The sequence below is a fragment of the Mauremys reevesii genome, linkage group 2 (genome assembly GCF_016161935.1).
Source record: "Mauremys reevesii isolate NIE-2019 linkage group 2, ASM1616193v1, whole genome shotgun sequence".
Taxonomy (NCBI): domain Eukaryota; kingdom Metazoa; phylum Chordata; order Testudines; family Geoemydidae; genus Mauremys; species Mauremys reevesii.
Genome location: NC_052624.1, coordinates 232,457,986 through 232,483,409, shown reverse-complemented (window position 1 = coordinate 232,483,409; position 25,424 = coordinate 232,457,986). Strand labels below are relative to the sequence as shown.

Sequence of the window (25,424 nt, the reverse complement as noted above, 5' to 3'; positions counted from 1 at the left end):
GCATAAATACCTTTAGTAGCCATAAAGCAGCTGATCCTGCTCCCGCTGAAGTCAGTGGAAGCTTTGCCATTGACTTCAGCAGGCCCAGAATCAGATTAATAGTTTCCCCTAAACAAGATAAATTATGATCCTTTTAGGCCTTATCTTATACACAAAGGGCCAAATTGTACCTTTTGCTTACTTTTGATATTGAGGGGGTTGTGTAGGAATGAGGACAGAATTAGATTAGCACTGGATATTGCATGAGTAAATAACACAACCAAACAGTTTTGGATTGGATTAAAAACCTTCATAAGTGTAACTAAATACAGGAGAGATTTTTCATAAATTCAGGGGCATGTCAGGGCTGTGTATTTTTGCAGCTGAGCACCTGCAGTGGCAAAAGACATGAAAGAGAAATTAGTCATTTTTTATTACAGAATGGAGGGTTATATTAATATTTATAACAGCTAACTCAAAAGTCCTATAGAGCTGGCCTTAATATGTACTATATATAGTAGAACATACAAAATAAAATCTAGTTTGCACTATAGGGTGTGTGCTGGAACACACACCCTACCCCACCCCACCCTCCCTTTCAACCTTGAACTGGGTTTTCTGGAACAGGATTAAGAATTTCATTACAATGGTTTCAAATCAGTTTTATTCCACTGAACCTGTTGACTAATCAATATGCACATTTACAGCTGAACACATGCCCATTGCCTAAACTTGATATGCTTGCTATGTGTATAACATATGGCATTAAAAACGTATTTTAGCATAAACGTTTTGGTTCATGTAAAACAACACAACTTAGTAACACTAACTATGGTGTTCCATTTAATATTTTAACTGTGTCAAAAGGGCAGTAGCAAAGTTAACCCTACATCAATTCCACCTCAAGTTGTTTACACCCACTAACATCACTGTGACCAGGATTTCACTTGGAAATGTGATCTTGTCATTTATTTTAGCATGAAAATGCTTCTAGATTGCATCTCAAAGCCTCTTTCTCAGTCTTTTGGCAGGCTACTGGCTCCTTCCCCTTCTACTAGAATTTACATGTGCTGATCAGGCATTGGCATACCTTTGCTTTCAAAACATAAATGCTTTCAGTGAAGAGAAAGGAGTTCCAACAGCTATTAGCTATGTTCTTTTTTTGTTGCAAAATCCTCTTTTGAAATTAAATAATCTTTAGAAGTATATACCAAATGTTTTCAGTGAATGCTACCCTTCTGCGATATATCAAAAATCTATCCTCTTCATTAACCCATTAAACTTCAGCCTTCCCCATTCTCACCTCTTTCTTCTCCCTACAGCTGTGGAGATGATATTTCATAGTGTACACAGATGGGTTAAGTGGGAAAACACACAGAAGACAGCTTTCTACCCCCAAAAAGTTTACAGTCCAAATGCTGGACTTGACATTAATCTAACATGCAGCAGAAAGGTGAAGGAGGATACAGGTTATAGATATAAGTAGGTATTCTTTTTCGATAGATACATCAAATATTTAAGTGGGAACACTTCATTTTGTTTTGGTGACGCAGAAATGAGGTGGGTTTTTTTTTTAACCATTCCCACTTTCTCAAACTTCAGTCACACACTTTTTGCAGGATTGGACTGTGCATTTCTCTTTTCTGCACAATCAATTTTTTAGCTTTTGCTATCAGAGTTCCATGTTATGTTTTGCATGGAGGTGTAGGAAGAACCCAACTGAGATAATCTGTGGAGAAAAAGAAAGGTTATAGAGTTTTACAAATATCTCTTCTCTACACACGAAGAGTGTACTCAGTCATGTTCATTTGTATTTCACTATATCCTATTTTCATATGCTTTATTTGTGTGTTAGAAAGGGTTTATGACCTTTGTGTTATTCCAATACAATAAAAACATCTAAAACTGCCCACTTCCCCACGAAACAAACCTTGGAAACTTTCTGAAATCCAATGCTTTCTAATATGGAAGACAATTCATTCCTACTTTGATTATAAGAACAGCCTTACTAGTCCATTTAGCCCACGCCCAGTATCCTGTCTCTACCAGTGGCCAGATGCTTCAGAGGGAATGAACAGAGCAGGCAATTATTGAGTGATCCGTCCTGTCAGCCAGTCGCATCTTCTGGCATTTGGAAGTTTAGGAACACCCAGAGCAAGGGGTTGCATTCCTGACCATTGTGGCAAATAGCCATTGATGGACCTATTCTCCATTAACTTATCTAATTATTTTTTGGACCCAGTTATACCTTTGTCCTTCACAACATCCCATAGCAACAAGTTCCACTGGTTGACTATGCATTGTGTGAAGAAGTACTTCCTTATGTTTGTTTTAAACCTGCTGCTTATTAATTTAATTGAGTGACTCCTAGTTCTTGTGCTATGTGAAGGGGTAAATAACACTTCCCTATTTACTTTCCCCATATCTTCGTGACTTTATAGACCTCAATCATATCCTCCTCTTAGTTGTCTCTTTTAAGATGAACAGCGCCAATCTTTTTACTCTCTCCTTGTATGGAAGCTATTCCATGCCCCTAATTATTCTCATTGCCCTTCTCTGTACTTTTCCAAATTCTAATATATCTTTTTTGAGAGGGGGCGACCAGAACTACACACTATATTCCAGGTACTGCCCAGTCACCCAGTTTAGTGGGATCCCTTTGTAAGTCCTTGCAGTCAGCTTTGGATTCAACTATCTCGAGTGATTTATTAAGATGGCAAATTCTGGTAACAGGACCAGTTCCAATCACTGAGTGGACAATCCAACAAACCACAGGTGTTTTTTAAAAATAAAATACTTGCACAGTTAAAAGGGGGGTGTTTGTGCATGTACATGCATGTAAAAGATTTGTATTTAAAGTACACCATTCAAAAAATGTCTGGCCATATGCACTCAAAAATATTTGAATGCATCTACATGATCCGCAATACATAGGACAAAAGGAACCCAGGACTTAGTGGTCTACAGACCACTAGATGATGACGCAGCAGATTTTCTAGAGTAGCTAATGGGATGAGCTGCCCAGCAGCATACTAGAAACTTTCCAGGTTATTTGTTTGTGGTGCCACAAGCCCCTGGAAATCATGGGATCTCATGGGTGATCTGCCAGTCACATTCATGCACTCACCCAGACACATACTAGACCTGACCTGCAGTCTGGGATGGAACATTAGGGGAATAACTAGTATTAGAGGCAGGACTGGTAGCCCTATCTATTATGAAGGTTGCCCCACACGTCACTCTGTTTTCAGTTGCATATAACTTTACCAAAATATAACCCTTTGGGCTGAAGTTTCCCCTCCGCCTGAAGTCTTCTGGAATATTTCTGAGAACGTGAAAGAAAAAACACATTGTTCTACCATTTTAAACAAAAATGCAGATGTCCTGTTATTTGAGAAGCTCTAGCACCCCTGTGCTTTGGAGCAGGGGTATGAATATTCAGTGGGGACATGACCTTCATGTCAGGGTCGTGGTGTGTGCTGCCTCCAAGAAAATCTATCCACCTTTAGCAAAGTTATAATTTAAGCATTTAAAACATCACAATTTGCACATGCTTAGTAGAGAGCAGCTAGAGTTTTAGAGAAATGGACAGTGACTAAATGCTCATGTGACCTCGCTGCAGCTTTCCCTGCAGGCAGCTGCGGTGGCAGTCTGTGTGTATCCAATGCCAACCCTCCAGGATTGTCCTGGAGTATCCAGGAATTCAAGATTAATCTTTAATTCACGATTACATCACGTGAAAACACCTCCAGGAAGAGGTCCAACCAAAACTGGCAACCCGAAATATTGCTCAACTCCCCGCATGGAGCAGCCGCTGGGGCGAACAGAACGGGAGGGCGGTGGCGAGCCCCCGCTCCCCAGAGGCCCCGCACCCAGGCGGGCCCAGGGGGTCTCCTGCGGCCGAGCACCCCGCCCAGGTGCCGCGGGGAGGCCCCCCCCAGAGGCGCGGTGCCCGACGCCCCATCGCCCGCCCGCCCGCTCGGGGCGCGCTGCTGCTCCGCTGGCTCCAGTCGGGCGGCCGAGCGCTTCCCGGGCGGTGCCGCTGGGCACGGGGTGGCCCAGGCCCTGCGCCGCGCACGGGCCGCCTCGCTGCGATGTGACACCCAGTCGGGGCGTGGCCGGTACTTCGCGCAGCCCCGACCTCTGGCCGCTTGGCGCATGCGGCCTCCTGCTTTCGGCTTGTGGCCCCACGTGACCTGGCGGGAGGGGGCGGGGCGCCGCTGCGTGACTCTCTCTTCGGGTCCCCGCCGGCGGCGCAGAGGGGAGGGGGCGGTTCCATCATGGCGTCCATGCAGGTGAGGAGCTTGCGGTGGAGCCGGGGAGGAGGGTCGCCGGGCGGGACGCTGGAGTGGGGAGAGCGGCGTTTCCGGGTGACCGGAGCAGCTCCTGGCGGGAGGGGAAGTTCGAGGCAGCTGGGCAGGGGAAGCTGCGGCGGTTGGTGGGGAAGCTCCGGGGTGTCCGTGGATGGGGGGGGAGAGAAGCTTCGCAGGAAGGGGGGTATGGGAAGGTATCTCTCCCCGGGGCATGGGGGGCACTATAACCCTCCACACACACCTAGCGTGTGTCTGTGAGGGACGTGGCAGACACCCCGCCCGCGGGGGAGTGTGTGTGTGTGTGTGTGTTGGGGGGGGGCGGCGTTCTGGTGGAGAGACACCCTCCTCCATAGTCTGTGAGGAAGAGGTGTGGTGGAGAAGATCTCCAGCTCCCCTGGGGATTGTGTGAAGATGGGGAAGAGATTCTCCCCGCCCCCCGAGCGTGTCAGGAATGGAGGATGTGATCGAGACAACCCCCTTCCTGTCCGCTGGGTGCATGTAAGGATCATACAGGGTACTGCAGAGAGACTTGCAAAGCCTTCCTAGGGGAGTTTATGAAGAGAGGAGAGGGCATGGCAGTCTGAGGTTGGGGTGGGTCTCACGAAAAGACAGCCTTGACACCAGGAATCGGTGGCGGGTGAGAAGGGGAGTCTTCCCCATTAGAGGGAACAGGAGGATGCCTGCTTGGGCTGGGCTGCAGTGGGTGTAATAACAACATGAAACGTCCTGCTACTGTGACAGGTTTCTACCAGAATTTTTTTTCTCTCTACCTTTTGTGGAGAAGTATTTAGATGGTGGCAGTCAAAACAGCTGTGGAGGTGTAGATTACTTTCTCTGTGCAACAAACTAAATTTGAAGGCAGAAGTGTCCACATTTACAGTATTAAGACAGGGGTATGAAATGTTCTGAGAAGGGAGACAAGTGATAATTCAGTTCCAAGAGTGTTCATGTTTGTTATCTCACTCATAACAAAGTGGTGCCTTTTTTCTTAACACATTTTCACATCTCATTTATCTCTATAAAAATTAATACTACTTTTGCCTTTTCTCTTTCCTTTCTGGAGCAGTGTTCTCTGCCCAATTTCTTATATTTTCCCTTTTGTTTTTCGCTTTTACCTTCTGAGCCAGTGGATTTCAAAGTGAAACAAACTAATTCAATGGCCAAAATAAAAAACCTGGTTACCATGAATTAAGATTGCTTGGTGGTATGTCAAACTCAGACATCTGAAAACCAGGAAATGTAGTTAGGGCTGCCCATGCATCCTGGCACCTTCCTCACTATTGTTCCAGGGCCTCACCACTGCAAGCAAGGAATGCATCTCTCTGAAAACTGCGCTCCCTGGTGTACAGACACTTCTATTTCTGTTACTTCTTCGCCTCTTATAACCTGACTCATCCAGTGCCTGGAGCAAAGTACAACTGTGTTACAATGGAATAGCATTAGGGTACTTTGGTGGAGATGGCAGGGTACTGTGAGCCCCTACTCTCTTGCTGCCCCTGCCATAACCCCCTTCCTCTCACTGCAGCCCCAAACTCTTCTTTCCCTATTCCTTCACTCTTTTGCCCCCTTCCTTCCCAAAAGCATTCATGTCTAATACTTTTCTCCCAAAGACTTTGATTACATTCAGCCCCCTCCCCAAATTGCTACAATTTGAGATTTATAGATGGTAATCTCTTAGCCATATAGCCTCAAAGTCCTTTTATTTTAGAGTGGGGCTTGTGATTAAATTATCCTTAATTATGTTAATTGAAGGGTGAGCTCCCAGCAGTCAAGAGGTCTGTGATTCAACCAGTCATGTGTATCGTTCAGTTTAACAGTACAGGGCACTAGAAGGAAACCGTTTTTTGGTTCGGGTTTTTTTTTTGTGGGGGGGGGAAGCTGCCACTTGGGAATCCCTTGGTCAGATTATTCCAAGTTTGGATCATTAATGTTACCCTGCACCCTATAAGACATACCAAATTTCAAGGCATTCTCATTAACCATTTGGAATGTAGAGTACAGTACTTACAAGAATTAGAATTTTATAGCATATAAAATGGCAGGAGTGGAAACCCTCTAGCTGTTCTTCTGTATTTGGCGTATGCACAGTTTAAAAATAGATACTTTAAATACTGTTCTCAAATTGGGTCCCCCCAAAATTTAGTGAGTGCTATGCACTACCTTTGGTAAAATTTGACAGGTTGACCCATAGCTCAGTAATAGTTTGATCTCCAGTGCTGGGCAAAAAACCAACAACATAGAAACTTTTTTTTTTCTAAAATAGCTGTTTTTGGGGGGACTGATATCTCTGGTTCTCCTGGATCACATGACTCCAAATTTGGGTCACTGACCCTTCATCCTCCAGAGAGAGACAAAATTTCAAAAGTTCAAACTAAGCATGTTGTTTTTAGAGGACCTAGAAACATTGACTTTTATACAGATGTCATAAGGTAGCCTTAACTATAGTGGTGCTTGTATACTGCTCAGACAGCCCATAGAGAAGATGTACCAATTGGAACAAAACACACATGGCTATGCTGATACCCAGCTTCGGGGTTTATGACTAGGAGTAATATGAGCAGCTGGTGTATTGTTAACTGTATTTGTGTTACGTTGCATATGAAAATGATCAAGGGGAGCCCAACCCCCTACAAAACAGCCACTAATTATAGCCTATAAGTAATCTAGTCACACATACACCCACCCACCCCCCGCCAGTGTACTAGACAACCCGGGCCCACTATAATGGGAAGTCTGGAACACTAATTGAAATAGGTGTGGTATGCCTGTATGAGAGAAGGTGCAGGGCACAGTACTACACAAGGGGCAATGGAACAAATGGAGCAATGACACATTTCACCTTGATGCCTGGCCCTATCAAAATGTATGTTACCATATGTCCTATGCTTTTCCAGGGATACCTGGGCAGGAGGATCCCAAAATTAAAAAAAACAAAACAGGAGAGGAGTGTTAGGATATAGATATTCAGGCCTGCCTGCAAAGGCCTATACTTTAGGTGTATTCTTATCACTGAGCTAGTTATAGAGGTACAAAACAAGAATCAAAATCAGTCTTCCTGTTTATAGGCCTTCTCTTGCTATAATAGTCTAAGGCCTTGTTCTTAGGCTAAGACTTTTGGCTAAGCAGAAGAGGCAGCCATAAGCTGGGAAGCGTATGGTCACATCTTTACATTCTAAACTAGTCACATTGAAATAATGTGCTATTGGGCTGTTAGGAATACAATCCTGTCCTGATAATGCCTATCACCTCCAGATAAAGATGGTTAAAGAAAACTTAGTTTGATAGCATCCTGTCTGGCAAGAACTCACTTCTCAATAGCTGGGGTGTAAAATCTTCATTTCTTTGTTGTTCTATCACTGTAGTCTCCATTTCCCTATTGTTTGTCTGTATAATCTCTGTTTGGTTCTGTGATTGTTTCTGTCTGCTGTATAATTAATTTTGTTGAGTGTAAACCAATTAAGGTGATGGGATATAATTGGTTAAATCATGTTAATATGTTAGGATTGGTTAGTTAAATTTCAGTAAAATAATTGGTTAAGGTATAGCTAAGCAGAACTCAAGTTTTACTATATAGTCTGCAGTCAATCAGAAAGTAAGGTGGGGGGAATGGGAACAGGGGCACAGGCCAGGCTCTGTGGCATCAGAGCTGGGAAGGGGGACACCAAGGAAGGAAATTGGAATCATTGCTTTCTGGAAGTTCACCCCAATACACATCAAATTGTTTGCACCTTAGGACTTTGGGTATTGTTGCTCTCTGTTCAAGCGAGAAGGACCAGGGAAGTGAGAGGGTGAAGGAATAAGATCTCTAACAATATGAATAAGTGCAAAAATAATAATTATAATAGACTAGAAAATTCTGTGAGTGAAATGTATTAGACTCTGGAATGGTCTCCCAAGAAAGTAATGGAAGTCCAGGTTTATGAGTCATTTAAAACAAGACTGAATAAAGCATGTGAGAACATACAGTACCATACAATCCCGATTTAGCAAGAGGATGGGCTAATAGATCTTTTGTCTCCATTTTCTGTAAGAATCTGTATGCCAGATTATTTTTGCAGTTGGGTCTTTATTTAACATTCAGAATTCTTTATGCAGCTTTGTTTTGACTAATTATAAATTATGTCCTCAAAAGTTTCTATGGGGGGAAAAAAAAACTTCTGTAGATATGTATAAAAACTATGTGGAAGAGACTGTTGTGAAGCTTTAAGAAGATACAATCTGGGCTGTTCCTGTGTTTGCCACTAGTCTGTGTTGTGAAATAAGCTGTACAAGAGCACACCTGTTTTTCAGTTTGCCTATCTGTAAAAGGAAGATGACTGCCACCTTTGTAAAGCACTTTGAGATCCACAGATGCAAAATGCTGTCTAATACTAATAATAATGTTTTAGTTAATGTCTGTTTCTTGGAAAATATGGCAGTGGGAAAGTCTAATTTAGTGCTTGTTTTTACATTATAGATGTTAATCTCGAGTGTATCTATTAAACTCACTGATAGTGTCTAAGGGACCCCTATTTCCCTAGGCCTTTTGATCAGGGAGCTAGTGAAGCATTGTTTTTGTTTTCATATTACTAATCATGTAGCCTTTTAAAACACATTTTTATAGCACATTTTTGTAATGTTTTCTTGAAGTTGAGAGATTCTCTTCAGTTTTTTAATGAGAAATCTGCAAGGTGTGGGCATACCATGGATTTATATTGTGATATTTTCTGTCTTATTATCTATCCTTTTCCTGATGGTTCCTAATGTTCTGTTTGCTTTTTGGACTGCTGCTGCTCATTGAGCAGATGTTGATATCTCCCTCATGTAAGAGGCAGATGTAAATAATGTAAAAATACACCTACATTTATGAACTATAATATAATTTTGTCTTGAGGACTTGGTGATGCATACAAACCATGCACACTTTATAAAATCCTTGGATAAAATTGGTGGTAGCCTTTCCCTTGTTAAAGACTTGTAACTCAGACAGTCCTTATACACTGAAATTTTTAGCATTAATTTGCCATTGACAGCCAACACTTATTCTAAATATTTTGAAACAATTAAGTACCTTGTTAAGTTAGATTAATACTTGAAAATGTAGTCTCTTCTAAATTTTAGCAAAATGCCTTAAACTTCATTGCACAAACAAAATCACATAGCATTACATTAAAAGATTTGGAATATAGATGTACTTTTACACGGGCTCATGGGAGAGGCAGCTTTCAAGGCAAAAATAAAATCCTCATTATACAAATACCATACTGAAGGCCTACAGTCCAATCAGTAAAGCTCCATGTGTTGTGAATTACATTAGCTCTGTATTTGCTGAGATTTGAATATTGACATATACAAATGACCTGTACCTAACTCATGATAGTGTATTACTCACCTGAAAAGAACAAAGTCTAGTATGGTATTAAAGCATATACCTCAGACTTGGTTCCATATATACCCGTGTGCACACAGTTAAAATATCTTATCAGAATTCAAGTTTGTGTGAAAAGAGATGATAAAGGGAAGCTGGGATGATGGCAATGGTATAATCAGTGGATCAGTGCAATGACTGTTCCAAATTTAAGATGTCCACAGCCAATGTTTATAAATTTAGAAAAGGATTTTGATCTCATTATAACATATCTTACACTATATTGGAATGATATATACTTAAATCCAATTTAACTATTTTTTGTTTGGTCAGGGAAAGATTTAGGGTCAGATCTTTTCTCAGTAGAACTGCTAGATTATTGCTTGATAATCCTTCAGTTTCATTAGCATAATCTTTGCATCATTTTAATTTTGTGATTTGGAAATACATTTTTGATACAAATATCAAAATTAAAATGACTACTTTTGGAAAGGGAGTCATCTTAAAATATAGCTCATTAAATTTTTACAGCTTGATAATATTTTTATTTTAGCATTAATACCAATAAAACTCTACGAAAACAAGAGGCTAGGTTTTTATAGAATGTACACCAAAAATTACAACTTTCTATGGTATTTAAAATTGTGTAGGGTGATAGTGGACCCCAGATACATTCTGTGTGCATTGGAAGCTCATTCTTGGATTTTGGAGCTTTGTATGAGGCCTGTTTTCAAAATATTTTAAAGAAAACCTTTTTTAACATAAGTTCCTAAAAAAGAAATACAGATCTTCACAGCTAGTCCCAAAGTGCAGTTAACTACAAAAAACCCCCACCCCTATCATAACTTAATATGATAAACATTTATTTAATGTTTCCTTCAGAGAGACTGTTGAAGACACACTGAAAATCAGGAAATGCCCTATTTCTCCCCTTCCCTTAATCTGAGACTGCTAATAATACAGTGTTTTGGTGTGTACCAACAGAAAATTAACACATTTTATGGTTCTACAGTCTAAGTGGTAACTGTTAAGTTTCTAATGCAATAAGATTGAGTGATGCAATTTCCCTATTAAAACAGCTTTGAGTAGGAAGTTAAAATGCCTTTCCTGTTTCTCCATATGATTATAATTTAAAAACTGCCTAACTTGTGATTTACTAATCTTTTAGACATATGCAAATTTAATAATCATGTGAACTAATCAAACCTGATTGTCTCTAGCATCCAAGTTTGTAATAGTTAAGAACATAAGAACAGCCGTACTGGGTCAGACCAAAGGTCCATCTAGCCCAGTATCCTGTCTTCCAACAATGGCCAATGCCATGTGCTTCAGAGGGAATGAACAGAACAGGTAATCGTCAAGTAATCTATCCCCTATCGCCTATTCCTAGCTTCTGGAAAACAGAGGGTAGGGACACCATTCCTGCCCATCCTGGATCATAGCCATTGGTGGACCTATCCTCCATGAACTTTACTTCTTTTTTTAACCCTGTTATACTTCACAACATCCTTTGACAAAGAGTTCCACAGGTTGACTGTATGTTGAATGAAGAAATACTTCCTTTTGTTTGTTTTAAACCTGCTGACTATTAATTTCATTTGGTGACCCCTAGTTCTTGTATTATGAGAAGGAGTAAATACCACTTCCTTATTTACTTTCACTACACCAGTCCTGATTTTATAGACCTCTATCATATCCCCCCTTAGTCGTCTCACTTCCAAGCTGAAGAGTCCCAGTCTTATTAATCTCTCCTCATATGGAAGCTGTTTCATACCCCTAACTATTTTTGTTGTCCTTTTCTGTACCTTTTCCAATCAGAGAACTTTTTTGAGATGGGGCGACCACATCTGATCACAGTATACAAGATGTGGGCATACCATGAATTTATATAGAGACAATATCATTACCTGCTTAGGACTTGATTCTGCCTTCATTATGCACCTCAAAGATCTCTTGAAATCAGTGAAAGGTTAGGGTGTGCAAGAAATGCAGGCTCAGATGCCTGATATATGCAGGTTCTTAATTTTCCTTTCTTTGAGATTGATATTTATGCACATTTAAGGTTTCCTAACACTTTCCATTATAAGCATGAGTTCAGTTGCTTGTAACTTTACTAAACTTGGACCATTGTGGCTGAAATTTTCCATGCTTATTTTCTGCTTAAGACTGAATATTTTTAGGCTTTAGGAGGAATGATTGAGCCTTTTTGGAGACTATTAGGGCAAAATAGGCAGTTTTACCAAATAAAGGAGGAAAAAATAATCCAGCTGCTACTTTGAAGAGCTCTAGCAGCAGGTTTGGAGGAAGAACTCAAAATTTGGAAGTGGGATAGTCCTGCAATTGGAAGGTTGCATTTCTAAATCCATCCAGTTTTGGTTATAATCACTGCAAATTAAGTTGTTTTATGTGCTCAGTAGAGCTCCTTGCAGACTTGCAGCTAAAATCTGTGAGCAGGCTCTTGGCCCCTGTGCAGAGCCATCAGGAGTTTTCTAGTCCCAGCACTTCCACTGACTTCTTGTTAATTCTGTGCATTTCCCAACTGTATTGTTTGAGAGAGGCCAAATGCCGTTGGCAGGTAAGGAAAGGATCATTTCCCTCCTTTATAGGCAGGGTAACTGAGAGATAGCTCTGCCAGAAATGACTTGTGTTAGGAATAGAACCCAGACCTCTAATGTGGGAGATCCAGGTCTCATCTACTTAGCCACACTCACTTTTGGAACAAATGTGCCAGATTAGTGTGCTTAGGTGTGCTCTCTTTAACCATTAAATCACACTTCCATCCAGAGCGAGAAATAGAATCCAACAATCCTGATTCCCAACATTCCTTTGCTAGTGCTTATACAATTATTTTCTGACCACAAAATGTATGCTGTCTGTTCTAGTGTCTGGTTCTCATGGAGGATAATGGCAATCTACCTCTGCTACAGCCTTCTCCTTTAGTGGTAATGGTATATGCTGTGAATCTAAAGGTCCTGACTTCCAATCCTCTTGATTGCCCCTGTGGTGGTTCATATGGTTCTTTATGATGGAATTTCTGTTTTTTCAGTTTGCTTTTTTAGAAATACCTAGGAAATGACATACAGAAAAACTACATTAAAAGAATGTTAAGGTTGCAAAGTTTACTCTCAGTTAAGGAAATGGCAGAATTAAGGTTGCCCGTATAACCTTAATGCTGCCCCGTTGTGCATTAAAATAGTCTTTACATGGTGCCATATTATTTTTATTCTACAGACCCTTGCCTCATTAAGTACCACAGGGTGGACAGTGAACGAGATAGAGTTGCAAGAAGACAAAACACAAAAGATAGTTCTTTAATGGACTGGGATAAAAGAGAGCTGTATTAAATAAATTGCATTAAGCACGTCACTCTAAAAATCTGTATTTCACATTGGTTTTGACCTTTTTTGTCCCACATCATAGCAGGTATATTTCCAGAGGATGGTTGGATGCCAGTACAACTGGGTCCGGGTTCCTCTCTGGAGCTCCTAAGTACTATTGTAATACAAATAATAAATAACATAGGTCTGCCACTTGGCAGCATAGAACACTGTTAGAATTAACTAGACCACAAAGCTAGATGCCTCTTATTTTTAAAATTGTTCTCGTCTCCATTGTCACTTTTAATATAAACTTTTGGAAAATTCAAACCAAAATAATTCTTTCCTAAAACATTACCTTCATTTCATGAGCAACCCTACGATAAAGCTAGAATGCATATTTCCTGGGCTTGCACTGTTTGCTCTATTTGCTTTTTTAAAATCAGAATATCCAAATCAGTATTCTATTGGATATACCTTTAGCTATTCATATATAGAAGTAAGTGGGGATTTTTCACTTGGCAGTTAGTGGCAGCTGGATGTGTAAATCAATGACCGTACATGATCTATTGGTTTGGACCAGCACATTTGAAAAAAGTTTGCTTATTGTCTTTGAAAACCCATAGTGTTTTCTTTCCAGTAGTGTCAACTAAGGGTATGTATAGACTACATTTTACAACCCGTGGCAGTGAGTCTCAGAGCCTGCATCGATATACTCTGGCTCATGCTACAGGGCTAAAAACAGCTGTGTAGACATTGCAGCTTGGACCCTGAAGCTCAGGAAGAGATGTGAGAGGAGGGTCTACACAGTGGTTTTAGTGCCAGAGAGCAATACTCTCAATATTGGGTTGGAAGCTCCTCCCGTTATTTCCATGGGTTGCTTGGTATTATGCATTTTTTTTTCTGGATTTTTCATATATTTTTGAAAGCACCTGGTGGGATCTGCGTGAGGTTAATTATATATGTGCATTTTGTAGTTCAAGCACCTGGAATGTGGTAATAGGGAATTATTTAAGGTTGGAGGACTAGTGCCGTGGCTGCTGTGCTGCTATCATCTTTGAAAAAAGGTGTAAATATTATCGTAGAATCATAGGACTGGAGGAGAGGTCATTTAGTCCAGTCACCTGCGCTCATGACAGCACTAAGTATGATCTAGATCAGTAGTTCTCAACCAGGGATCTGGGGCCCATTGGAGGGCCCCGAGCAGGTTTCAGGGGGTCTGCTAATCAGGGCTGGCATTAGACTTGCTGTGGCCCAGGGCAGAAAGCCGAAGCCCCAACATATGGGGCTGAAGCCTGGGGTTCCAAGCCCTGCCACCCAAGGCTGAAACTGATGCCTGAGCAACTTAGGGCTTATCTATACTAGCACTTTATAGCACTGTGCTTCCAGTGCTGGTAGCTACACCCCTTGTGGAGGTGGTTTTTTTTAGAGCACTGAGAGAGCTCTCTCCCAGTGCTCTGCCACGACTACATGTTGCCAGTGTAGACTAGCCCTTAGCTTCAGAGGGCCCTCTTTAGCGTGGGGCCCTTACGCTGGCTCTGCCTTTTATATGCAGAAAAACAATTGTTGTGGCACAGGTGGGCTGTGGGTACCAGCTGCTGGCCCCACTCAGCCCGCTGCCAGCCTGGGGTTCCATTCATCCAGGCAGGCAGCAGGCTGAGCGGGGCCAGCAGCCGAGACCCCGGCTGGCAGCAGAGTGCCACTAAAAATCAGCTCGTGTGCCACCTGTTGCTGACCCCTGATATAGAAGCTTATTATGACGAAGATTGTTAAGAATATTAAGTAGTTTATTGATGTTATGAAAAGTGATGACCCAGTGGGGGTCATTGTGATTTATGTGTTTTGTAAAAGTTAGTTATAAAAAGGACTAGATAGTGTATTTTGTAGCAGTCCTCTGAAGCTATCCTGAGAGATGTTTTTTCCTGACACCTTACTCTCTGGCAGGGAACTGCCGCTATTTACGCAATACTGTCCCAGATTTTAGGTAAATATTTGGGTTGTTCTAAACCTATTGCTTGTATCTTTGTGTGCTTAAATCTAATAAATTGTAGTTTTAGATAAGAGCATGCTTGCTTGTATTAATTTTTCATTAGCCGGAGCGCTGTGTTCCCATTGCTTTATTCCTGACACGGCCTGGCAGGAAAGTTAAGTTATCACTGCTGTGGGTTCTGAAAACTCTGCGTAACAAGCCCTGATCCTACAACACTTAAGCAGGTACATAACTTTTCTCCCATGAGTAGTCATGTTGACTTGAATGGGACTGAGAGTGCTTAAATTTAAACCTCTACCTAAGTGCAGCATCTGTGGCTAAAATTATATATACAGATGCTCCCCAAGTTACGCAAACCCAACTTACGCAAGCCTACACTTATAGAAAAAGTTCTGTAAGCGCTTTTCTTTTTCATGTAATTGTCAGGTATACGTCCCTGACTTATGCAAAATTCGACTTATGCAAGGCATTCCACAACGGAATGCTTGTGTAAGTCGGGGTGTGTGTGTGTGTATATATATATATATTTTTTCCCCCCCTGTTTATGGTACTCTTTGTCTCTTCAAAACAAAATTGCTTTGGTGTTAATGAAAAGTTATTTTGACTTTCAATACATTAACAAAGTTATTGTAACTTCTTGTATACACATAAACCAAAATTTTCTAAAATAGGTACCTAAAGTGCATATTTATGTACCGAAGTTACTTAGGAGCACAAGTCTTACTGACTTTAAACTGCAAACTCTGGTAGAGAAAGATAGCCTGGTTGAGTCTGGTTTTAGGTTTCTTCAGCTGTGGAAGTTCAAAATAGCAGAAAGTGGTATTCACGAATATAACATATTCCCTTACACTTATGTCAGAGTTTGTGGCATTCTTACAGTAGAGATATTAATGAGGCCCTGGACTTGCCTTTTGCAGAATAGATGGGCATTAGGTATGAAATTTGTTAGGAGAAAATTCCTCCTCTCTTTCTCTCCCCCTGCCCTTGCGCCTGGAGCCGGCTCAGGCTTTACCGCCTCCCCCTGCCCTTCGGGTTGTGTAGTAATTTTTGTTGTCAGAAGGAGTCACAGTGTAATGAAGTTTGAGACCCTCTGGTGTAGGTAATTCACCTCTCAGAGAGGCGGTAGCTAGGTCAACGAAGAATTCGTCCATCAACTTAAATGCATCTGTGGTGAGGGTTAGGTCAACCCAAGTACATCACACAGGGTGCAAAATTTTTCACAGCCCTGAGCTAGGTCTATCTAATATTTTGGCATAGACCAGGCCTAAGACTATAAAATATGAAGCAAGTAAAAAAATAAAAATAAAAAAGTAATGTGTATATGAAAGAGTAAATTTAAATTAAGAAAAAATATTTAAAAAACCCAGGATTTTATTCACCTTGAGACCTAATATATTTTAGGTCAAAGTTAAATTATTTGAAACAGCATGTGAGGGTGGAATTTATAGACAGAATGCAATAAAGGAATGGTGGTTGGAAGGGTAGACTATGAAATTAGTAACGTACAATTTTTAATGGATTATATTGGATTTTTCTGGGGGTAACAAAACATATTACAGGGTCTTTATATACAGAGAAGGTGATCTGAAAGCTAAGTATGATTTTTGGGCCTACTGACCTTGATGTGATTTCTTTTAAGACGGAGAGAAAAATCACTGAATGTTCTGCTGTAAATAATAATAAAAGCTGAGATTTTTAAAATGGTTGGTCTGGAGCTACCAAAAAAAGTAGCTTTACTGTTTAAAATATTTTCCATAAAATCTTTGTGCAGGCTGACAACTTGTGGGCCAGTACTCAGATTATTTGAAACAATTGGCTTGACTCAGGCAAAAACAGTATTTATAATCAGAAGTTCATTAGCACCACTAGGGTGACCAGATGTCCCGATTTTATAGGGACTGTCCCAATTTTTGGGTCTTTTTTTTTATATAGGCTCCTATTACCCTCCCACCCCCATCCTGATTTTTCACATTTGCTGTCTGGTCATCCTAAGCACCACTTAGCTCAGGTACAAGTTGAATCTTATAAAATAGGAAATTCATCTGATCTGACAAAAGCAACGCATCACTAGAACTTGAAAGTATTTATGCAGGATTTCAATTAATACTAGCAAAATAGGAAACAGGTCAGTTAACTTGTTCCTAGGTATATGTTGAGTAATTAAGCATTACTTACAGTATTATCTCAAACTTCGCTTACTGTGCAAAGATACTTATTTTTGTTACACTTCAGAAGCTTTATATTCTTATTTATAGTAATTCAGTATAGAATTGTGGCAGTTCTAAATTTCAAGCTGTTTTTATTACCTTCAGAAGAATATACAAGATGTTCTCTTCTGTTAAATAACATATTAAACTACATTACAATAATTTTAAGGCTGCAGAATCAAACAGTAATAAATTAGGTTGCCTGTGCAATCTTAATTTATCTCTCTTCTGTGTGTTTCCATATCTTAACATGCCTTTATTTTTTTGTAAGTGTAACCTTACATCTGACTTCCTTAGTTTGTAATACTTGATTTTGGGATAATTCAGGGTGCATTTATTTAACTCAGACTTTTAAGTACTGATGTGCACAGTTAGAGAACAAACACAGTCAGGGTAAGTAGTCTACCAATTAGAGCTGGGCAAATGGTGAATTAACTGAAAAATGCATGTTTCAGTACCCCTGTAACAATTTGTGAATTTAATACAAATGTGCCAAATAATTTAGGGCAATACCTTCTGTTGGGACTAGGGCACCATTCACAAAAAGCCAGGAAGAACTGGGGGTGGTACTCCATACCCATTAGTTAGTGCATTCAGCTGGGATGTGAGAGAGCCAGGTTCAGTTCCCCATTCTGACTGACATGGGGAAAGATGCAAGTTCAGATATTCTCATGTTGCAGGAGAGTGCTCTGAACAGTAGGTTAGGGGATATTGTGATGTCTGTGTCTCTCCTGTTGAAGCTGTTCTTCTGGGTATAAATAGTTAGTCATTGGAGCATGGATGTGGACTTCGGTCTCCCACTTTCCGGGTAAGTGCCCAAATCACCGGGCTGTCATTCTCATTCTCTTTCTCTCTCTGGCCCAGTGACTAATTATTTATACAAAGTGGAATAACTTGAGCAGGAAAGACTGAGAAAGATGCTCCCCAGGCTACCCAATAACCAAGGGATTAGTGCACTCTTCTGCAGTCTGGGAGACCCAAATTCAGATCCCTGTTCCAATGACTGTTTATAACCAGTGGAACAGCTTCCCTGAGGAATTGACACCCATATCAGAATATTTCATAGCTGTGAGAAATGGTAGTAATTGTTACTTCTGTCACAGTGGCTCTATTTAAGAGCTGTTGTCTTGACTCCAATTGTACTTTAAGTAATCATAATAGTTAGATACAAAAATAGTTAACAGCTTAATTACGACCTAATTGCTTTACATTTGACCTATGCACAAGTTTTTAATTTATTTTAATTCTATGGCATGTTTGAAGAGCGTTATTCTGTTAGTCTTTTCTTTACCCTAATGAGCCTGATGCAGACACCAAACTTCTTAAAGACTCCATTTTTCACTTTTAACTCAAACTAATAGATGTTCTTCTAAATTTGCAGAATTCATTCTCTGCTCAGTGCTTTAAACTTGGGAGGACATACTATATTTTTATACACTAGTCTGAATCCCTGCTTTAAGTGCAAAATGGTATTCCACCTTAAGTAAGGAGCCATGATTGTTCCTACTATGGAGGTACCAAAGTCGTTGCTAAGTACCGTTATGTTATCTGCTTCTCTTGCTTTAATTTAAGAACTGTTTTGATATATTGTAAATATATTTATAACAAGCTGTTTCACTCTCAAATTGGGCTTGTTGGCCATAAGTGGATTCATCTGGCACCTGATTAGGCCTTTTACGTGTATACCATGATCCAGTTTGGATCGACAGTTGCCAATAATATATTGTAAATATATTTGGAATTATATAAATGAGAACATGACTGAGTTTGGACCTTCTGACTTTTCTCTTAATCTAACAAATTATAATAGATTGTTTAATTTTTGTGGTAGAAAGCTCCCTTTCCTTGTCTTCAGGCACATTTTCTGTACTTCAAGTTTTGAGTAGATGGTTGGCAAAAAATGAGTTTCAGATGTTTTGCTTTTATTAAACAGCAAAATGTACTGTAAATTAATGAGCTTTATTGTAATATATAGTTTATGCAATATTTCAAATCCTATTTATATTCTTTTTAGAAGAGACTACAGAAAGAACTGTTGGCTTTGCAGAATGACCCACCTCCAGGAATGACTTTAAATGAAAAGAGTGTTCAAAATTCAATTACGCAGTGAGTGTGTAAATACTTTTCATGTATTCTACATTAGCTCAAATTATAGATAAGTCAAGTGTTTTTTCTAGAATAATATTTTCTCCTGTTGATCCATGAATATAAAAAAAGTGATGATTCACATGTACACTCAGCAAAGAATCCTGTGGCACCTTATAGACTAACAGATGTTTTGCAGCATGAGCTTTGAATGGGAATACCCACTTTCTAATTGCAGTATCCGAAGAAGAAGAAGTATTCATCCTGCAAAAACATAAACATGCTACAGAATATATAGACTTACACAGCCTTCTTCTAACAAGACAGACTAACACATACACATGTACACTGTTTAATATGTTCACTAGTAACTGATAAACTGGGTTATAATCTGCAGTATGATACATTTCACTGCCTTGTATAAAGTCTGGGTCAATGATGCACTTTTTTTATAGAATAAAAAACTTTTTTGTCTGGAATTTTTAAAAAATCAGCCTAAATGTGCCTACACATTATCTGACAGAGCAGAATTAAATTCTGGCAAACCATTCTAGGTCAAAACTATTAGTCTAAAGTAGTTTGACATTATCTACATTTTGCATTAAGTCAAGAGGGTATCCCTCTTAGTCAGCAGTCTCTCATTTGGATTTCCTTTCTCTGTTCGGTGTGCCCAAACAATTCTGAACTCAGGAGAGCAAAATCTGAAGGGATGCTAAGCATTCAGTTTTATCTAAAACTGCAGAGAAGGTGATGTGAGATCACTCCATGCTTTGACATCAACAGGAATGGGGAAAAGACTATAAGCAAACTATACCTTTCACTCCTAAATACACCAGTCACTGCCATCAAGGTAGATTTGACATTAAATCATGATGCGGGGGAAACTGAAGCAGAAGAAAATAAATACTGTGACTTTAATAAAATGTTACATGGTTATTGTATGATCCAGAGAAAGGTCCATGTTCTGTATGGCCCTTGTAGCATGTGGCAATGGGTTAAAAGAATAGAGGAGAGTAAGATATTGAACTACAGCAAATGTTGGTGAATGGGCTACATGAATATTAAAATAGCTTGAGGGTAAGATGATGGGAACCAAGAGCAAATTTTCAGACTCTTTCAGGAAACTAATTATTTTAGAGAATGGTGGTTTGATTTGAATATTTTTGTGTTTTTCAAAAATAAAGTATAAGCTGGTTTATGCTTTTATTTGCCATTATATCTATGTCTGAAAAAAAAAAGTGTGCACTAGAAAGGTTTTATTGGCATCAATGTGAGGTGTCCATTATTTTAAGCAGCAAAGCCATAAGCGAGAGATGTAGGTCATCCTAAGGGAATGTTGATAAAACTCAGAGCACATCTGACATGTATCATTGAGACAATATAGACATGCAACCCTCTGACATCATTTTTAGTTACTTTTCAAAATAGTTGCCTTTTTGACCAATAAGTTTTTCCCTTTGTTACTGATTATATATATTTATATATTTACAGGTACCTTTTTGGCCTATCAGTTTCCTTTATTGTTGCACAACCTTTAAAGAGGAGCTCAGTGATTAAAGTAGATTAGTTTGAAAATCAGCTACTATTTTTGTAGTGTGCTATTGTCTTGCTAACCTTCACATTCTATTAGTTGTTAAGTTCTAAATAGAACCACAAGTGACATTTCTGCAGATGTGAGTCAGGGAAAGGAGCATGCCCCTTTTCATTTTGATTTAATGTTAGTAAACTACATTGTATTTGTGACATTTCTATTATTCTTAAATCTCCTTGGCAGAAAAGTAAAATAAAATGGAAAGGGAGTCTGCTTTCACCTGAGGAAGGGGATAGACATAATCATCACACAAGTTGTAGACTTGGTAATGAGGCTGGGGGTGGACATATTACCAGTCTTTCAACTTGAGCTTTACTGTCTCTTGTGTCTCTCTATAAAATGCCTATTTGTACTCACATTTGTATTTATTTCCTGAGGCATTGCTGCTTGTATAATCTACAACACTATGCAAAGATTGAGTATATAAAATACCAAACTTGTTTCTCACATACAGAGGTTTGGTGTTAATTTCCATGTTATATTTACTTTGCTTTCATGGTCATTGTGATATCATGTAGTAGTACCATAATAGGTAGTTCATTCAGTTATTCTTTTGTATTTTATTTTAAATTGCTTGATTATATTACTAAAGATTTGTATCTCTTTTTTTAGGTGGATTGTAGATATGGAAGGTGCTCCAGGTACATTATATGAAGGGGAGAAATTTCAGCTTCTATTTAAGTTCAGTAGTCGCTATCCCTTTGATTCTCCTCAGGTAATTAGTTTCTCTCTCCCTCCTGCTTACCTCCCATTTTTAGATTATAGCTGCATGGCATATGCTGACTAGTAACATTGTCCACACTTCTTGTAATTTTAAGGTTCTGTTTTAGTTACATGGATTTCAGTTGTACACTCAATTGTGCAGTTGCCACCTCTTTTAAAAATGTTTCTGCAACAGAGATATATGTCCATTTGTTCTCATAGGAAGAACAGAGTAAATCTGAAATTTTTTAGTGTTACTTGAATTATCTTGGGGATTTTTTTATGACCAATGAAAGAGCAACACAGGGGTAGTGATTCTCTGCTTTTGGAATGTAGAAATAGAGTGGATGACAAACTTCTTTTTTTCCTCTATTCTTGCCTCCAAACCCCAGTGCTGCTCCTTAACGTCACTTTCTTTGCAGTTTCTCTGCTTCTCCTGTTAGTACTGCTGGGGAAGTACTGTAGGTAGGACCACATCTGTGATTGTGGCAGGGGAGCACAAATATAGATGTTATGGCATGGTAGGAGAGGCTTGATAATCTAGTAATACTACATGAGTTAAGGAACAAACTTGGTTCATTTTTTCTTAAATCAGCAGCAAGAGCTGCAGAGGAAGTGCACTGTCCTGTTGGAAAGGTTGCTATGTTGATCTCTAGTGACATTAAACCAACTAAAGGAGCAATATCAATGTTGAGCTACATTCACCCTACACAACCAGAGGGAAGGTTACAAAGTGTGGCTTTCAAGGGGAAGGTGGATAGGCAGAAGACCGTCCCTCTATCCCCTGAAAAAAGAGGAAAAACCTAGAGTGAGAGAACTTTAGTCTTCATGTCCTCTCAGCTGAAAGTTCTGAGTTTGTGAATTAGTGCTAATTGTGGTGATTTCTGTGGAGACATATTTATTGCAACTCATTCAAAAATTCATACAAAAAGCTTAACCACAAAGATATGTTTAGGTACTGTGGTAAAAACTAGAATGCTGACTTTTCAGTCTTAGGTTTTAAGGAACAAACTGGCACCTGCACATCTGCACCCATCAGGTTTGCAGTGAAGTACTCATAGGTGATCCACAAGAGGGTAGCCACTTTCATTTGGTTCCAAGTAGGTACTCTTTGTACTCATTACCCGAAGTGTGTGTGTGTGGCTGTGTGCAACTTATTGTAAAACAGTAAACAGACCAATACATGTACACCAGTTAGTACAGAAAACAATTAAATATTTAAGTAATGGATGCTTGACTGTTGAAGATAGCCAGAACTTCCTTAATAAAAATTCTGTATATAAGTTCATCTTGTATAATTTAACACCTTGATTCTAACAAAAGTGCATATATAGTGTAAAATAACAGTTTAAACTTCTATCACTTGAGCACTCAGTTGTTTTCTGTCTCAGATATATGTTGTCTCATAGTGTGCATGCATTTGCTTACTGAGTTGTGCATAGATGTTATTTTTTGAAAGGAGAGACATTAGTTTGAAAAAGAAATATATTGCTGGATGTCTGAAAAAATAAGACCTTCAGTATTTTAGGAATAGCAGTATAGAAGTTCAAAATGAAGTGAGGAGGGTGGTCTTGTGATTAAGGCATTGGGCTGGAACTCAGAAGATCTGAGTTCATTTCCTATCTCTACCACAAGGAGGTCCTAGGTGACATTGCGCAGGTTGTTTAATTTTTCTGCATCAGTTCCCCATCTATAAACTGGTGATTAGGATGCATCCCTATCTCATGGGATGTTGTGAGAATGTATCCATAAAATATTTGGGAAGCTCTCAGATGGTAGGCCATAAAAATATATAAATAAAAGGGAGTTATAACATCATCTAGTGATGGGTGAATACTGTGGGAAGATGCTGATGGTTGGGTGAGGGGATTGGATGAAGAGTTGATTGGGTAATGCTGGCTGCTGAGGGAGCTTCTTTCTCTCCACTTCCCTTGTCCCTTCTTTTGAATTCTGGGTCAATTATATATTTGATTAGTGATAGAAGTTTCACTTACGGGCAGTAATTGCCAGGATCGCTCTTCTTTCCTTGTTTTGACCGTGGCAATGCGACTCTAATTTGATTCCTGTCTATTTCTGAACACCTTTTTTTTTCTTGTGGTGTTTTGTCCATCTCAAAATCATCCTTCAGATATAGTATAATCTAAAATTATATATTTCATATGTGGCAGCATATAAATCACAACTTTTTGTTAGTCTGTAGCAGGGGTCGGCAACCTGCAGCACACGTGCCAAAGGCGGCACGCAGGCTGATTTTTAGTGGCATGCTGCTGCCAGCTGGGGTTCTGGCCGCCAGCCCCGCTCAGCCCACTGCCAGCCTGGAGTACGGAACCCCAGACCAGCAGTGGGCTGAGTGAGACTGGCAGCCAGGACCCAGGCTGAGCGGGGCCGGCGGATGGAACCCCAGACCGGCAGCGGGCTGTGCGGGGCCGGCGGATGGGACCCGGGCTGTGCGGGGCCGGTGGACGGGACCCCAGACCGGCAGCGGGCTGAGTGGCTCAGCCCACTGCTGGTCTGGGTTCCCAGCTGCTGGCCCCTTGCCAGCCGGGGTCCTGTCCGCTGGCCCCTCTCAGCCCGCTGCCGACCTGGATGGATGGAACCTGGGCCGGCAGCAGGCTGAGCGGGGCCAGCGGCCAGGACCTGAGACTGGCAGCGGGATGAGCCACTCAGCCCTCTGCCAGTCTGGGGTCCTGGCTGCTGGCCCCTTAGCAGCCGGGGTCCTGGCTGCCGGCCCTGCTCAGCCTGCTGCCAGCCTGGATGGATGGAACCCAGCCAGCAGCAGGCTGAGTGGGGCCGGTGGCTGGGACCTTGGCTGGCAGGGGCCAGCGGACGGAACCCCAGACTGGCAGCGAGCTGAGCAGCTCAGCCTGCTGCCGGTCTGGGGTTCCATCTTCTGCCCACGCTGCCGGTCTGGCACGTGAAACCTTAAATTAATGAAGACTTGGCACACCACTTCTCAAAGGTTGCCAACCCCTGGTCTATAGCATTAATTACCAAGCTTTTTTTCTGCTGGGATCTGAATCAGTTTCCCCTAATTTACAACAACAAATACAATAGAAATGTAAGGAGACTTACTCATTTGTGAATCTCATGGTATTTCCAGTTGAATAATGTTGTAGGTTATGGAACCATTGAAACACAGTGTGGTGGGTAGCTAGTCCATAGTCCTTTCTCTACAGAAGAATAAGATGAGGCTTTAAGACTGAAAAGACTTTCATGAAAGCTTTGTGATGTCTTAATATTGCTATAAATTAGAGAAGCTGTCTTTGCACGTTTCTGTGCTGCACTGCTGTTTATAAGTAGTGATTACATTTAACCTTTCACTTCTTCACACTGGTTCTTTCTGTCATATGTACAAGTTTTGGACCAGATTCCGCCATCCTTATGTTAATTAGTACCTTAGGGTATGGCTACACTTACGGTTTGCAGCGCTGGTAGTTTGCAGCGCTGGTCATCCAGCTGTGTAGGAGCAGCACTGGTGTGTGGCCACACTCACAGCTACCAGCGCTGGTGTGTGGCCACATTTGCAGCATTAGCAGCGCTGCTGGGAGTGATGCATTATGGGCAGCTATCCCAGCATTCAAGTGGCCACAACGTGCTTTTCAAAAGAGGGAGGTGGAGTGGGGTCTAGTGTGACAGGGAGCGGGGGGAGAGAGAGAGTGGATTTTTGGAGCCAACACTGTGTGTTTAGCTTCCTGACTTGAAAAATCAGAACATGTTTCCAACCCCTTAGTCTTAACTCTTAATTGCAAACAGCCTGCAGCCAACACGACTCCCCGCTGTTTCATTCCCTCCCTGCCTGCAATCTCATGTGATTGTTTACAGCCAGGTACAGATGATCACAGCAAACAGGAGTTCTGTTTGTTTTTTAGATAAGCGGCAACTGCAACGGCAAC

At 40.6% G+C, this 25,424-nt stretch overlaps 1 protein-coding gene and 1 long non-coding RNA gene across 5 annotated transcripts in view; one reads left to right on the top strand and one right to left on the bottom strand.

Annotated features, from left to right (window-relative positions):
* Positions 1 to 253: 253 nt before the first annotated feature.
* LOC120397854 lies at positions 254 to 4,234 on the bottom strand. Its single transcript, XR_005594036.1, has 4 exons — positions 4,105 to 4,234; positions 3,247 to 3,304; positions 1,070 to 1,708; positions 254 to 370 (listed from the first exon to the last, which is right to left on the bottom strand). It is a non-coding gene; the product is annotated as an uncharacterized LOC120397854 (long non-coding RNA).
* The window catches only part of UBE2W (ubiquitin conjugating enzyme E2 W), a 36,332-nt gene continuing 15,060 nt past the window's right edge, over positions 4,153 to 25,424 (top strand). For 2 of the 4 annotated variants that reach the window (XM_039524423.1, XM_039524422.1), the window contains exons 1-3: positions 4,153 to 4,274; positions 19,168 to 19,259; positions 21,442 to 21,544. In XM_039524423.1, coding sequence (XP_039380357.1) covers positions 4,260 to 4,274; positions 19,168 to 19,259; positions 21,442 to 21,544 — 210 coding nt within the window. In that variant the 5' untranslated portion in view covers positions 4,153 to 4,259. The remainder of the gene's footprint in view (positions 4,275 to 19,167; positions 19,260 to 21,441; positions 21,545 to 25,424) is intronic. The other 2 variants (XM_039524425.1, XM_039524424.1) reach the window with 2 other exon arrangements.